Source organism: Tricharina praecox (assembly GCF_024521635.1).
Source record: "Tricharina praecox strain CBS 144465 chromosome Unknown BZA05scaffold_10, whole genome shotgun sequence".
NCBI classification, from domain to species: Eukaryota; Fungi; Ascomycota; class Pezizomycetes; order Pezizales; family Pyronemataceae; genus Tricharina; species Tricharina praecox.
In genome coordinates, this window is record NW_026250412.1 from 810,927 (window position 1) to 825,273 (window position 14,347).

Below are 14,347 nucleotides of genomic sequence, written 5' to 3' on the forward strand. Positions count from 1 at the left end.
CATACATCCCACTTGCGGCCTGCGGGGCACCGGGTAGGAGTGCCTTAATGGTGATATGTATGGGTGATATGATGATATGGTGATCATATTTACGATTACCTATCCAATTCCAATTCCAAATTTCAATGGGTGATTTTCTTTCCTTTTTTTCCCCTTTGCATTGTATTGTCTTGCCTGGTCGTGTCTTGTGTTGCGGTGTCTTGCGGTGTCTTGCCTGCCTGCTTCTGCTGCTGCTTCTTCGTGAGTCATGAGTCATGGTGACTCCTCCAGACTCCGAGGTGGATGGTGGATATATCCATATCTCCGAGACCACTAGACGGTGCCGAATAGGACTTACATGCACGCCGCACGCCGTACGCCGCACACGAGATTATACCTACTAGGCTCTAGCAGCCTTGGTCTGAGCACTGAGCAGTGAGCACGCAAGCTGGAACAGAGCTTTCGTGACTTCACTCATCCTTTCCCTTCCTATCCTATCCCATCAGTTCCCATCCCATCAATTCGCTTCTACACATGATCCGTAATCGGAGAGACATTCCTCCCCCTCCCTCCCCCCCCCCCCTTCCCCACAAGTTACAACCACAGTGATGGAGACATTCCCCCTCTCCCCACAACCACATGGAACCTGAGCCTGGGGAGCAAATCGAGAGATGTGTCGAAAGTGAGCAAGACTCCCGCGCTAACCAATTTACCATATGCACGCTCACGAGTCGCATGTACATATGTACATAATGTATGTATGTACCCGCGCGCGCGCCCGGCATAAGAATCCCAGACTAAGCCAGTAGGGATCGTCTCCGAACGTGCCCGCCCCCTCAGGCTCGGGGGCGGGGGGGACACGAGATCGGTTGGTCGGTTGGTCGGGGTCGGGGTCGGGGTCGGAGAAGCAAGGAGGAGAGTCGGGGGCGGGAGCGGAGGGATAGATAGGCCGACTCGTTTCGTGTGGGGGGTCGTATTCACTTCGTCTTCGTATTCGTGGAGAGTAGGTATGCGGGAAGAGTAGGTATTCGTGTATGGATGTAAGTGTATGGGTATGGGTACCTATAATTTAGAGTTCTTGTGTAATGCCGTATGGGGGGGGGGATGCGGCCCGCTTTGGGAGTGTTAGGAGTGTCATGACTCCGAATTGTTTGTTTCCTCGCCGGCTGAAGCCTGAACGGGGGAGCCCCCGAGTCGCACATGGGATATCACCCGCCACGTGCGAGGTCGTCGTACGATAGATACGAATTAGAGCAGGCTGAATGCGGCGCGCCGTGCACCACCTGCTTCTATACGGAAATACGGAAATACGGAGACGAATACGTCCGTACTCTGCGTACTTGCTGAATCCGAAGAGTACGGTACTCTACTGGGTATGCGGCCTTTTGCCTGTACGTACGTTCCCTGGAGGCTGGCACCCACTGCCGAGTCCCGACTCGGGAGTCGGACCACTCAGACCACCTGAGAGTCGAGAGTCGATGCACACTGCACAGCCCAAAAGATCGGATGCTTTCTGTCGACTCGGTACTTAAGAAGTAGGTACTAGGTAGGGAGGTGGGGATATTGAACGTCAGTAGTAAGTACGCGTGTAAGCTTAAGCTTAAATAGACTGTAACGGATGCACTGCACTGTTCAGCGTTTGACACAAATAAGCGTAAGTAAGTAGGTTTCGCTACACATGTCTATACATGCGTGACTGCAGGATAGTTGACAGTGGTCACCCGTTTTGAGGCTTGAGGCTTGAATGATTCGGATTTTGTACAAACTTATGTTCTGCTAAATATACCTAGTGGAGTTAGATGGGAAGTCGGAACTTGGGATGTCGGAACTCGGAACTCGGCACTCAGGCTGCGTCATGGATAATCACTGTGTGCGCTTTCCGCACTGGTGCGCGGTCGTGTGTTGTGGTGATTTCAAATTTTTCTTTCTTTATGGGTTGATCGTTGATTGCGTGCGATCTAGCTATGATTCTGCCATCCAAGTACCTTGTACTTGGATCATGGCTTCCGGATCCACCGTCCAACGGTCCATCCCGAATTTCGTCAACTGGCCCGACGTGGCTTCCCCTGTCTCCGGCTGTCTCGCTTCCCGCTCGGAGTTCCCTCAGCTCCCACTCGAGCTACCTCCGGCGGAGGAGGGCGGCGATGTGTTTTCTGGTCTGAATCGCATATTTCTGGTTGGGTCCGGGGGTGTCGTGTCTTCATACGACGGCGTCACAGCCGACCGCATTGCAGTCTGTTCGGGATCCGTCCATGAACATTGACAGTCCTGCAAGTTGTGTGCCCTCCCGTGGCTGGGTTGGTGTTCTTTTTTGTTCTTTCATTGATTGCGTGCGACCTATCTAGATCATGGCAATATCATTTACACGTGCCCCCCGTGCACCCCCCCGCGTTTCCACGCCACTGTCCAGCCCAACTATCGTCAGGCGGCCCGATGTGGCTTCCCCTGCCCTCCGCCCCAGCCGTTCCCAAAGATATGTCTCCGCCGTTCGCACTCGCCCCCACACCCGCACTCGCGCCCGGGTTCGTCCCCACACCCACGCTCGTCCCCGCACCCACGCTCGTCCGCGCACCCGCACCCGTACTCGCCCCCGCGCCCTCGAGTCGTCCCACCTCCACCGCAACTTTCTAGTCCGCTATTCTGCGTCGCTGAGCTCCTCAGCTTCGGCACCCTCCTCCTCCTCGAGTCGCCTCAGCTCCGCTCTCTCTTCCCGCTCCCTGAGCTCCCACTCGGATGCCTCACTTACTACATCTTCCTCGTCGGCTTCTGGCATTCGTCTGCCCACATCGGTGGTGGAGAGGAACTCTAGAATGGCCTTGCTGCATCGCTCGTTTGCGAAGAGGTCCCGGAGTTTGAAGCGGTCCTTGCCCCTCCTTGTCTGCTTCCGGACTTTTGCCCAGAGAGTCTTTTGCTGACTTTTCCATTCAGGGCAATTTTTGAAGAGGTGCTCCCGAGTCTGTGTCTTGTAGCGGCACCAGCCGCAGCGGGCATCCGGGCGGCTCTTGGTCCACTGGAGGTACTGGCCGGTGAGGCAGTGTCCTGTCTTGAGTTGGTAGAATCTTGAGGCGAGGCGCTTGGGGGCCATCTCCGGATTTGGGTCAGGACGCTGGTCGGGTTTCCGACTGTACCGGTAATTCTTATGAGTGATTCGGTTGACCGCCCATCCCTTGGCTTCTCTCCACTTGGCTTCAGAGATGCCGCGTTTCAGGTAGGCGAGCGACGGCGGTGGCAGAGGCCGGGTGCCATACTGGTGCAGGTAGCGGGTCCCCTCCACCCCGCGGGCGGTGGGGTTGTCAGCTGCCAGCTTAGCCCATTCGTCCGCCTTCTCGTTCCCAGGAACATCTTTGTGTGCCGGGCACCATCTGATCTTAATGGTGATCGCAAGTTCCCTTTGCCGGAGAGTGGCGATGTGTTTCCGTGCCTGGAGGGCGTACTTTTGGCCGGGGCCAGGTTCATCGTGAGCCATCCTCCTGATAGCAGCTTGTGCGTCGGTGTAGATAGTAACTCTTTCTAGAACGTAGCGTCGGTGGGCGGCTGCTTCGAGTGCTCGAGCGATTGCTGCACATTCCGCACCATAGGCGTCCTGTTGGAAGCCCATTTGGACTCTGTGTCCCTTCCATTCGTCGCCGGAGTGCCAGACAACAGCGAAGCCGGCCGCTTTCGAGTCTGTCCGAGATCCGTCTGTGTACATAAAGAGTCCTGGGGGGTTGTGGGCCTAACGCGTGCGCTTTCGCTGCGACTGCCTCGTCCACGGTGACTGTGCAATCAAGTGCTTGGGCTTCTTCCAGAATCACCGTCTCTTCCGTGCGTCCAGGGTTTCCCAGAAAAGTGACCAGTCTTTGTCCGAGCTCACTGTCTGCTCCGACCAATTCTCGTGCCTGGTTTCCCTTTGGGAGGCTGAGGAGCCTGAGGGCAAATCGTCTATCCCTATTGTTGAGTTTTGCCGCTGCGGGTCTCAGTCCTGACTCTAGAATGAGTGCGCCCTGGTTGGTGGTTCTGAAGCTGCCCATGACCGCTCTGGCTTCTTGGTTGATAAGCTTCTGTAGTTCTTCCCCTCTGCCAATCGTACCCTGAGCTCTGGCTGGGTTGGTGTCACGTGCAAACCTACGGGTTAGCGAACCAGGCCGCGTGACATCTTGTGAAGCCACGGCGAACGATATCATATGTAGGCCGTGGGAATCGAGATCTATCATTGACTGCTTGCACCAAAATCCGACTTTGCGATGATTCGGCTTATGTGTGTTTAGCGCCGAAGCGATATAGTGTAGAGTACATTACTGGCGAAAACAGCAGAGACGCTGGTCAGTGGGGATTTTCTAGGTATATGACGGTGTCAAACTTTAGTCGCCCGGAGGCGGAGAGGTCGGCACTAATAAGGTTTCGTGGTGGATGGTCCAGGCCGAGTCTCGACCGCCGCGATGGACTGTCTGTCGACGAGTATATGGTTACGCAGCGACGGCCACCTTTAGGCGGCACCTTAGTCTTAAAGAGAGGTCTCGGCGTCTCGCCGCGGACGATAGGTTCTTCTGGTTCTGTATCGAATGAATTACCTATCTCTTTCCGTCTACATAATCCAAATATTCCAACGGACGGGTTCGCCAGCAGCCAACGGCGGCTGGTTGCCATCAGTACGGTACTGAGGTATTGAGCTCGATAATCGGTTGCGAACTGGTTAATCGGCCATGAACGCACACGGGACTCAGGCACCTATCTAAACATGCCTACATCGAAACCACGTCTACCTTCTAGACTGCTGCGATTGTGGAGAGCGTCGAGCGAAACATTGGCGTTGGGACGAGACTAGCTACGTACGAATAAGGTGGAAGCTGTAACTTGCAGCGTACGTCGTCACATGGCCGCCCCTCCCCGCCCCTCTCCGCCCCTCTCCACCCCGCCCTAACCCCGCCCTAACCCCGCCCGCCCGCTCCTCCCCCTCCCCCGCTCGTCTTCCTCTCCCTCCCTCCCTCCCCACCACACCAAACTTCCCCGCCGCAGACACCACCAACATCTGCACAGCTATCAAGAAGTAAGCAGCCCATCCACCGCCCGCACCTCGCCCGCACCCTGCCTGCACCTCCCCCAGTACACACTACAATCTAGCACCATGTCCACCCTGAACATGAACCGACCGCCGCCGCCAGCACACCGCCATCCCCTCATCCACCCGCGCACAGCATCGGCTCCGGAGCTCGGCTCGGGCCGGTCCAGACTTTTCCCCGGCGACACCCGGCCCAGGCTTGCGCTGCGCAATGCCTTGTCCAACCTAGCGCCCGCCCCCGCCTGGTCTAGACTAGCGCTCGCGCCCGCCCCGCCGCTGGTGCGCCGCCCGGCACCCTCTCTCCCGCACGCAGCAGCGACCCCAGCGTTCGGCTTGGGCCGCGGTCAGCTGGCACCCGCCTACGCTCCGCCGCTGGTGCACCGCATCCACCCGTCGCTCCCACACGCAGCAGCGACCTCGGCGTTCGGCTTGAGCCACGGTCAGCTAGCACCCACCAATGCTCCGCCGCTGGTATGCCGTCCCCCACCCTCTCTCCCGCACGCAGCATCGACCCCGGCGTTCAGCTTGGGTCTCGGCCGAGGCGCGCTTATCCCCGTCAACACTCCGTCAAGACCCGCCGTCAATGCCCCGCTGCTGTCGCACGGCTTTCCCCCGGCTCTCCAACGCACAGTATCGACCCTGTCGTTTGGCATGGGCCGCGGCCGCGGAAATCGTGTGCTCGGCAATGCTCCATCCAGGCCCTACAACTCCCCGCCCTCACTCCCGCGAACAGAATCGACCCCGGCGTTCGGCTTAGGACGCGGCCGAGGCGAGTTTACCTTTGCCACTGCCCCGCCCAACGCCCCAACCGAACCGCGTGCCGACCGCCGCTACTGGGACCACAACAGGAACCCGTTCAACTTCAAGGATAACCACTTATTCAAGCATCCGAAGGTTTTCACAGGTATGTGTACAAACCGGCCCGCCTCCTTTCTGTCTCCTCTAACGGTACTGCACAGGCAACACTCGCCTCCTGCTTTGGCCCGTCACCTTCCCCGGCAACGTCGACGAGGTGACTATGGAGCATTTGTGGTTTCTTCTGCCTCATTTCCCGTTCCGCTGGGAGCCGACCGGAAAGGTTATGTGTGAGGGCATGGGCTGCGTTCTTACTTTGAAGAGGGCGATCATTGCGGTAAAGGCAGGAGGAAGAATAATGGTTGAAGTCAAGGTTTGGAAGGAGGATGAGTGGTAGAGTGGGAGCGACTGGTCAGTGGAGCGATTAGGCGACTGCCAGTTTCCGGGATGTAGGCTTTTAGATAGAAGTCATGTATCCTTTTCTATTCAAGTCGCAACGTTCATGATCAATAAAATCAATGCTCTCCACAATCCACAAGTTTAATGCATAAAAAACAAAGTAACGTACAGTACAGCATGGTATTTCTAATCCTTCTTCGCTCCCTTAACCTCCAGCTCATGTCCCATGAGCGCACCCAACCCTGGAACCACCTTATTAACCAGCAGCTGGTACTCCTTGTAGTCGGGATACTTCGCCGCGGTGATGCTCTCGGTGAAGATAGTGCTCCCCAAGAAAATGGCACAATACGCCATAACGCCCAGGCCGCTCCAATTGTACATGGTATCAGTCTTGAGGCAAGCCCACTGGTACACGCCCAGCCAGATCGCCTGCTCACACGCAAAATTCGGATGTCTCGAGAGCGCCCACAATCCAGTGACCACGAACCCGCGGTCGAGGTCCTCCTTCGCGAACCCCTCGGCAACCGCGCCCGTCTCCTTGTAGCTCTTTTTCGCCTGCTGGTACGACCACTGCTGCTGGTCGGCCAGCGCCTCGATGCACAGGACGATGACGAGCCCGCGCGAGAAAATCGTGTCGACGATGTCGGTGGTGGCGCTCTCGGGGAGCTGCGAGTATAGCAGCATGATGTACAGCGGACAGGTGATCGCCATCAGCGTGAAGCTCTGGAATAGCGAGATGAAGCCCAGGTTAAACACCGGGAAGAGTGCCGCCGGGATCTTAGCACGGAGGACCTCCCAGCGGTAGTCTTCGTGGCCGTATTGGTAGCCGCCTTTGCGCCAGTAGTTGAACGTGAGGCGGGCCTGGAGCCAGTGTCAGCGGGAGTGCACAGCAGCGGGGCTCGAAGGGGGGCTTTTTCACGTACACCCCACAATCCGATGAACGTAGCAAGCGTATCCACGCGTTCCGATGGGATCCCGTGGAGGTGTGTCCACGCCGCGTAGTGCCCCGCGTAAACGACGGGGAGGAGACTCCACAGGCGGTCGACCTGGCTACAGTTGCGGGTGATCTCGCCGGCAACGAGAACGACGAGGGAGACGGCGAGCGCGAAGAGCGCGGCGCTTATGACTGGGTTTGTGGCGAGGTACCATTGCGTCGGTGCGATCTCGCCGCGCAGGAGCGGCAGCACGTGTGCGGGCGTTAGTTGGCGGAGGTATGGATATACTGTTACGGTGAGGTCCGTACAGTCCACCAGCGAGGAGACCGTGGGGAGCGCGGCGATAGAAGCGGCCATGGTGCGGATGAGGTTCTTCGTCGGCGGACAAGAGAGGACACCGTTCGATATAAGATGAGGTGCGGTTGACTTAGGGTTGATACCATGATGTCATTTAAGGCAGGTGAGGGACCTTTAGGGGATCTACACTATATCAAGAGGGCTTAGCATGAGATGTAACTATGCGCCTTGTGCTTGGCAGCTATCGGAGGTGGCCGCGATGGCTGTTGCTAGACTTCTGGAACAGATCGAGCGGCGGGCCGCGGACCAGGGAGGCAAGGCCCCATCGCTGCAACGTTGCATTTATTCCGATACTCATGTGGATTTACGGATCCCCTGCATCGGAGACATGATGGTCTCGATTCGAGCACTCCATTACGTTCATACTTCCGACATTCATCTTCCCGAGAATGAGAAGGATAGATACTCTAGAGAGTATGGACGGCACCACACTCGAATGTGGATGGTAATAACTAGTAGCAGATGCTCGGGTGCTGGGTGCTAAAGAGGCTATAGCCGCTTGATAAATTGCTTGGAGTAGGGCGCGATAATCACGGTTTCTTCATGGAAGCTGTGCCAATAAATTATCAAGGCGCAAGTCGAATTGGTATGGGAGTGCTACACAACAGGGAAGAAACTGTGGATGGGTGCCGAGAGGGCTCATGCCGATTGTTGATTTTGATTCGAGACGTCCCTCTGCGCGAACCGGGTGGCATGAGTGGGAGATCTCGAAATGCGACGGATGCATGATTGCCAAAACATTCAGCAACTAGAGTACCTACTGTATAGTGAAGGGGAGGGTAAAAAATACGCTTTGTGGCCGTACCGCTACGGAAAAAAGCGTATCGATACGGTGAAATACGTATTTTGACCGTATTTCTACGCTATTTGACCGTACCGATACGCCAAAAAGCGTATTTTTTACCCCCCCTTCACTATACAGTACGCACAAGCGGAAATCCCACAGAAAGCGGGATACCTATGTGCTGGAATACAGCTACCAGGAGCTTACCGGACTGCAGTCGACTGCAGTCCGGCCCCCGTCCGGCCCCCGTCCGGCAAACAGTGGACGGGATCGACAATTTCTATGCCCTCCTATAAAATTAATACCTAGGCGGGACTGGATTAGGGGTCCTCAAACCTCAAATGGAATAGAAAAATGGAATGGGTTGCGCGTTTCCATTTGTATGGACCCCGGGTGGAATGGCAGGTGGGTTGTGGGGTGGATTCGTTAGTTAGTGGCTAGGAGTAGGGGGAGGAGTACTATGGGGGGTGGCGGCCCAGGCGACCGGAAGTCTCACGGATTTACTCTGTCATTCCTGCTCGGTGACTAAAGTCATCCCTTCAATGACTAACTTTGTGTGTTAATCGACTCTTGCAATGCTTCCCAGATGACACTTATAACAAAAACCATCGCCTCCATAATATTCAGCTTCTAGAAGTTCTAGTCCGTCCAGACCATGTAGAACACTGGAGAAAACTTGGCTAGCGCGCACTATTTAGCGGAAACCACTGGGTTGAACTGTGGCGTGAGTGATCGGTGATGAGGCTGCATCGCTGATAGGAAGACGGCCTCTGCGTTTAATTAAGTACATACTCGGAACCATCCTCGGAAGCGAGCCATGGCAGCTGTGGATACCGCTTGCGGTTGCCCAGACCGAATGCTGTGGTGCATATCAGCAGCAAATATCACCCTCGAAGAAGAAACCATAACAATTGCCCGAAATCCGCCTAGCATTTAACATCCGAGTATGATTTGTTACTTGGTAAAGTGCATGGTTTGTTTTTGTTTGTTCATTCATTAAAAGCGGCCTATCCAGATCATGGCAATCTGTGTTCCCCATCCTCTATCCGTCTGCAGTACGATCAACAGTAAGTACGGTGTGGTCCAGGGGAGGGTAAAAAAATGTGATATTACTACTGTTTCTTTTCTTTTACAAAATGGTGTGATATCCCTCCGGATTGTCGTTTCCGGTCAATGTATCCACCGAATGCGGAATTCTAGATTCCGGTCGTCTCTGATTAGTCCGCCATCCTGCGGCCAACTGGATGGATCCCTTCTCCGCTATCTCCCTATCGATGAGCCTCCTTTCAGCTTTCGGTAGTGTCCCCTGGCTACGGGGGTGACGAGCTTCCCGGCCAAAATCATCCAGCCCGACGTTTGACCCATTGAAAGCCCAACAATGAGTTCGACCGTTTTCGTAAAGCCGGTGAATGTCGACCCATCTCCACCCCGGCGCACCAAAGGCTCTACCTATGCAATGGTCATGGGCTGGTCTTTCGTGTGAGCGGTCTCAGCTCCATCGAAATCGTAGTCTTGATCGAAAATCCGATTTCCGAACAGCCATAACTCGGGTAACTCATACCACATCTTCCTACGTTCTTGGCTCCTATGGCTGGACGCCATCTGGCCGGTTACAGATGGGAAACAGCTATGAGAAATTTCCTTGAGGTTTGACAAATTCAGGATCAGTTTTCGCACGTTGACGGCATCTCGCACTTTACCTAGCATGGGAACACCTAAACTGAGGCCGGAATTATCTTCTGCTAGGTACTGAGATATGCGACCTTTAGATTAAGCAAACCTTGATCTCAGCCATGTGGTTGTTGAGCTGTGGACCCACATCCGAAAATAGCCCGGAAAGCCCAGAAGCAGTGTTGTGAGTGCATGGGAATGATATCAATAGCCATCCAGCGCGAAAGAAACGTCTTTACCGCATGAGTGTTTGCAGCACCATCATGCCATATCGGCCACAATATGTGCCACGATAGGGCCTTAAATGTGATACCATCCACCATCCACCATCCACTATCCCCCATCCACCATCCACCATTCACCATCCACCATTCGCCACGAACTATCTCACGGCGTCCGGACACGGAATCCACAAATGACGATCGCCGCCCCTAGTCTGTGATGTGTGACTGGCTCTAGAGCGAGCTCGGCGCCGCACATCTCAGCTAGGTATCTTACGGAGCATCGGCGATGTCATAATTCTGGCCGCGAGCAACACGAATGGGACTGACCACTCCATGTCCAAGGACCGCGAGTTATCACGCCCTCGGAAAGGCAAATGTCGACGGGTGGGGAATTCGTACTTCTGCAGCCGACGACGACAACAGTGCCCACAGCTTGGCAGAACTGTGCAGGACACGATGCGACGGGGTTGGCGGCGTATCCTGTATATGCTGGCTGGTGCGCATGGTAGTGAAGACGGATATCAGGCTAGGATACCTGGTGGATGTTGGATAATGGTGGGGCCGGATGGGACGCATTGAAATGCTATATTTGATTTCTTTAGTGGTGTGGCCCGGGATCTGCAGTGGCCCGCTCCATCGTACTGCCCAACGCTGACCAGTGGGGTTCGAAAGCTCGAGCAGGCAACAGTTAACGCTAGAGGGAGTTTGCATTTCGCCGAGTCCGGTTTGGAAACGAGAATTGGAATTGTACGGGCACCGATTACGGCGATCCTGCCGTAGTGTATAAGTAGGTCTTGCTGTCTCCCATGATGTTCGCTCCCCAAGAACGCCGTCTCTGGCATCATACCGAACAAACACCCACGACGAACGGTTCCTTCATCCGCCTTCTCTTGGATCTTACGAACCGACTCTTATCTTATTGTGATATATCCCCCCACGACTCGAACGACTTTCTCTGTTTCTCCAACTTTTCTTGCGGACCTTCGAAACAGGCCTTCCCTTAAAAAAGATTGAAGTCTTGCTCCACAGGATACCCAATCCTCGGGTACCTGGCATGCCATCGACATCCTCATACTGAGTACATGTTCACGACGAACGGCTCCTTCATCCGCCTTCCCCCAGAGATCTTCGAGACCGGCCCGTTATCAGTAGCAGGTCAAAACAGCCAACAAATTGTGCTTCGATCCGACCGCCGCACCATCAGCTTAGGAGGGGAATATCCATTTAGCACCGGCAAGTATGTAACCCTGACGGTCAACTATAACCTGACCCAGTATGCTAACGGACTCCGCAGCCAAGACGCGAGCCTTCACTGTCAACTATCTTCACGATTATCCTCTGCGTCTTCCGGAAGAAATATTCACTACAGCTCCGAAACGATTTGGGAAATCTCAAATACCTATCCATGCCCCTCTATCCGGGGCCCGAAGATGGTGACCTGAAGGGTTGGGCGTACCACTCCACCACCCCATACCCCATCACCGTTGAAGGTCGGAGACAAGTCTCAGTCCGGCGGGACTTGGCGTTTTCCCATGCGATACATTTCGGAGCACTCATTGCCGTAGTTATCCGGCCTTCGGACCCACGGCCTCCGAATCCACGGATTCTAGGGACCTAGAGTCAGCCTGACACTTGAAGGCTGCCGCTCATGCTGGGGACTCCATACCTGGCATGCTCCAGGTCCTACTTTATCATCATCATCGGATGTTCCCTATCCCCTTCCGTTCCTCTCGCTGGCTGGGTGAAGTGTGGGCTGGCACTGAGATTGATTGGTCGTGTTCCCCGGATCGTACGCCTTGTTCCCCGGATCGTACGCCTTGTTCCCCGGATCGTACGCCTTGTTCCCCGGATCGTACGCCTTGTTCCCCGGATCGTATGCATCATCTACAGTATCTTTCAAGCTATCGGCGTTCGAGTGTTTACCTTTCCTGGGAAGTCTTTCCTCGATCCAGGACGTATCCCGCATTCAACGACAAAGATACACTCCGTTCGCTCGAATGGAACGGGTATGCGAAGCTAGTTTGAGGGCACGATCGGCGAGGAGGAGCACCTGATTGGCGAGGAGAAACATCTGGCGAGTGGAGACAATGGGCTGGAATAGCAGAGATGGAATAGGTCGGGATTTGCAACGATTGAGACCTCTACCAATCGGGATGGAAACTGAGAACATGTCACATGTGACTGGATTTCGTTTTTGTTTACTCATTGATTGCATGCGACCTAAGTACCTAGCTAGATCATGGCAATATAATATCAACACACTCTCCGTTTCCGCGCCGCTATCCAGCCCGACTCTTATGATGTGACTGGATATAAAGTGACTTGCCATGGTCGGAAACGGCCGAACGTGAAATGATGAAGCGGAAAACGTAAATGGTACAAGCCACCCAAGGTATCGTATCGAATATGGGGATAGTATGTACATTCTTGCGACTTCCCCAAAGAGCCTCTCGATTCTGTGGGCTAGGAAACATGCGTCTGTGACCGTGCGCAAACCTGAGATCGTAGGAGAAATTTGCTGCGGAGGGCTACTTATGTACATAGCACGATGGTGGTTGATGAACCGTATGATAGGTATCTCTACCCTCTCTGGGGCCAGGATCTCATTACTTGTGCGATGACTAACAGGTGCCACCCCTTGCAAGCCGTATGTACGGAGACCACCGGCGAGTGCTATGTCATGTAGGGCTGTAGCGCACACCCGCGAGGCTTGCAGCCCGGAGTGGCTTTAGGAGTCGATCTGTTCCGTGGCTTTTGCATAGTGACGCATAACGTGGTTACGTTCCGAGCGTGTGGTGCTTGCCAGTTACCGCCCGGCCGGTCCGCTTGAAAAGCATCTTTCGGAAAGTATGGTAGACAGCAGCACCCATGACGATTGTTGTGTTTGTTTCGGGGACGATGATAGACAATAGCTTCTACCGCGCACAGCACCCGCCACCACACTTCGATTCGAGAAGTCGCATAGTGATAATGTACTACTTGGTAGGTAGATCCCGCCGTCGTTGTTTTCATCACCCATACCGTAGTCACCGAAGAGCCAATTGTAGTAGCATTACCGAGTAACTATCGGAAGATTTTTGAGACATTGTGTAGACAGTAGACAGTGAATTCCAGCCCATTCGGAGCATGGGATGATGTTTGTTGCCCGACCGATTGCTCAAACGCATGCATCCATCATGACCGTTGAAGCTCACTAAGCAGCCGGTATGAATCACCACCTCCAGAAGATACGGATGAACTGCAACAGCAGACCGCCCACAACGACAAAGATCAGAATCCCTATCCCATCACAACCCATTTGTATTAGCCCACACCACCTTCTCTCTCCCCATGCGCACACGCACTGGGGAGAGCGACGGCGAGAGAGATAACTCACAGAAACGGGATCCCGAGATCTTGTTCTTGTTCTTGGCCACTTCCGACTGGGTCATCTTCTTCTCGTGTTTCGCGACAAACCTCGAGTCAGCTCTACGCTGGCGGCGGTTTGGTGGTGGGACCTGCGTCTTGTCAGGTACCGTGGAGAGCGAGTTATACCTAGGGAGAGGTCGGGTGAGAGGCGAACCATCTTGATGTTTGTGGGATGGTTTTTTTTTCTTCGGAAAGGCGGTGGATGAGTGTGTTTGTTTGGGAAGGTTTTGGCGGAGGCGTCGTGGGAAAGTCGTCGATTTAGGTAGGAAGTAGGGAGAGAGGAATGTGAGGCTCGTGGACTGGTGGGTGTAAGGCAACTACTGGTTTCCCGTTGCATCGTTTTGCATTCGACCCGCTATGGCCATGCCAAGTGAGAAAGGTGAGTGACAGACCGGCCTTTGGCCGGAGGGCTCGATGGCCCGGCCAACTTCCGCACTTTAGCCGCCGTCAGCCTGAACCAGATCAACGTTTACACCCACGGGACGTCCCGATTGGTACCTAAATATTGGTTGTCTCGGTGACTTGCCTCGTGTTGGTTACTAGGAACTTAGTATATCACTCGTTTTTCATCTGTATGAATGGGCATGGACCCCTCCCCCCTTCTTCTTCGGCGCTGCAGAGATTTCACGGCTATCGTAGTGTTCAGCATCGTGTGCCCTCTCCGTTGGATCAGATGATGCTGCTGTTGAACTGTTGTTTTTCCATCATAGCTTTTTCCATCTAGTCTGCTACTGCTTCCGCCGTCTGTCAGGTCGCG

At 54.6% G+C, this 14,347-nt stretch overlaps 3 protein-coding genes across 3 annotated transcripts; 2 read left to right on the forward strand and 1 right to left on the reverse strand.

Annotated features, from left to right (window-relative positions):
- Positions 1–4,945: 4,945 nt before the first annotated feature.
- Positions 4,946–6,487, forward strand: BZA05DRAFT_31927 (uncharacterized protein). The gene is made up of 2 exons (XM_051480421.1): positions 4,946–5,921; positions 5,977–6,487. The coding sequence occupies exons 1-2, from the start codon at positions 5,084–5,086 to the stop codon at positions 6,207–6,209; spliced, it is 1,071 nt and encodes a 356-aa protein (XP_051340109.1). The 5' UTR covers positions 4,946–5,083; the 3' UTR covers positions 6,210–6,487.
- Positions 6,398–7,503, reverse strand: BZA05DRAFT_425406 (uncharacterized protein; the record flags this gene model as incomplete). The annotated part of the gene is made up of 2 exons (XM_051485956.1): positions 6,398–7,072; positions 7,135–7,503. 2 exons carry the CDS (start codon positions 7,501–7,503, stop codon positions 6,398–6,400), a joined length of 1,044 nt encoding a protein of 347 aa, XP_051340110.1.
- A 4,222-nt stretch (positions 7,504–11,725) lies between these two features.
- BZA05DRAFT_31978 (uncharacterized protein) lies at positions 11,726–12,450 on the forward strand. The gene has a single exon (XM_051480427.1). It carries the CDS (start codon positions 11,831–11,833, stop codon positions 12,200–12,202), a length of 372 nt encoding a protein of 123 aa, XP_051340111.1. The 5' UTR covers positions 11,726–11,830; the 3' UTR covers positions 12,203–12,450.
- The last annotated feature ends 1,897 nt before the right edge of the window (positions 12,451–14,347 follow it).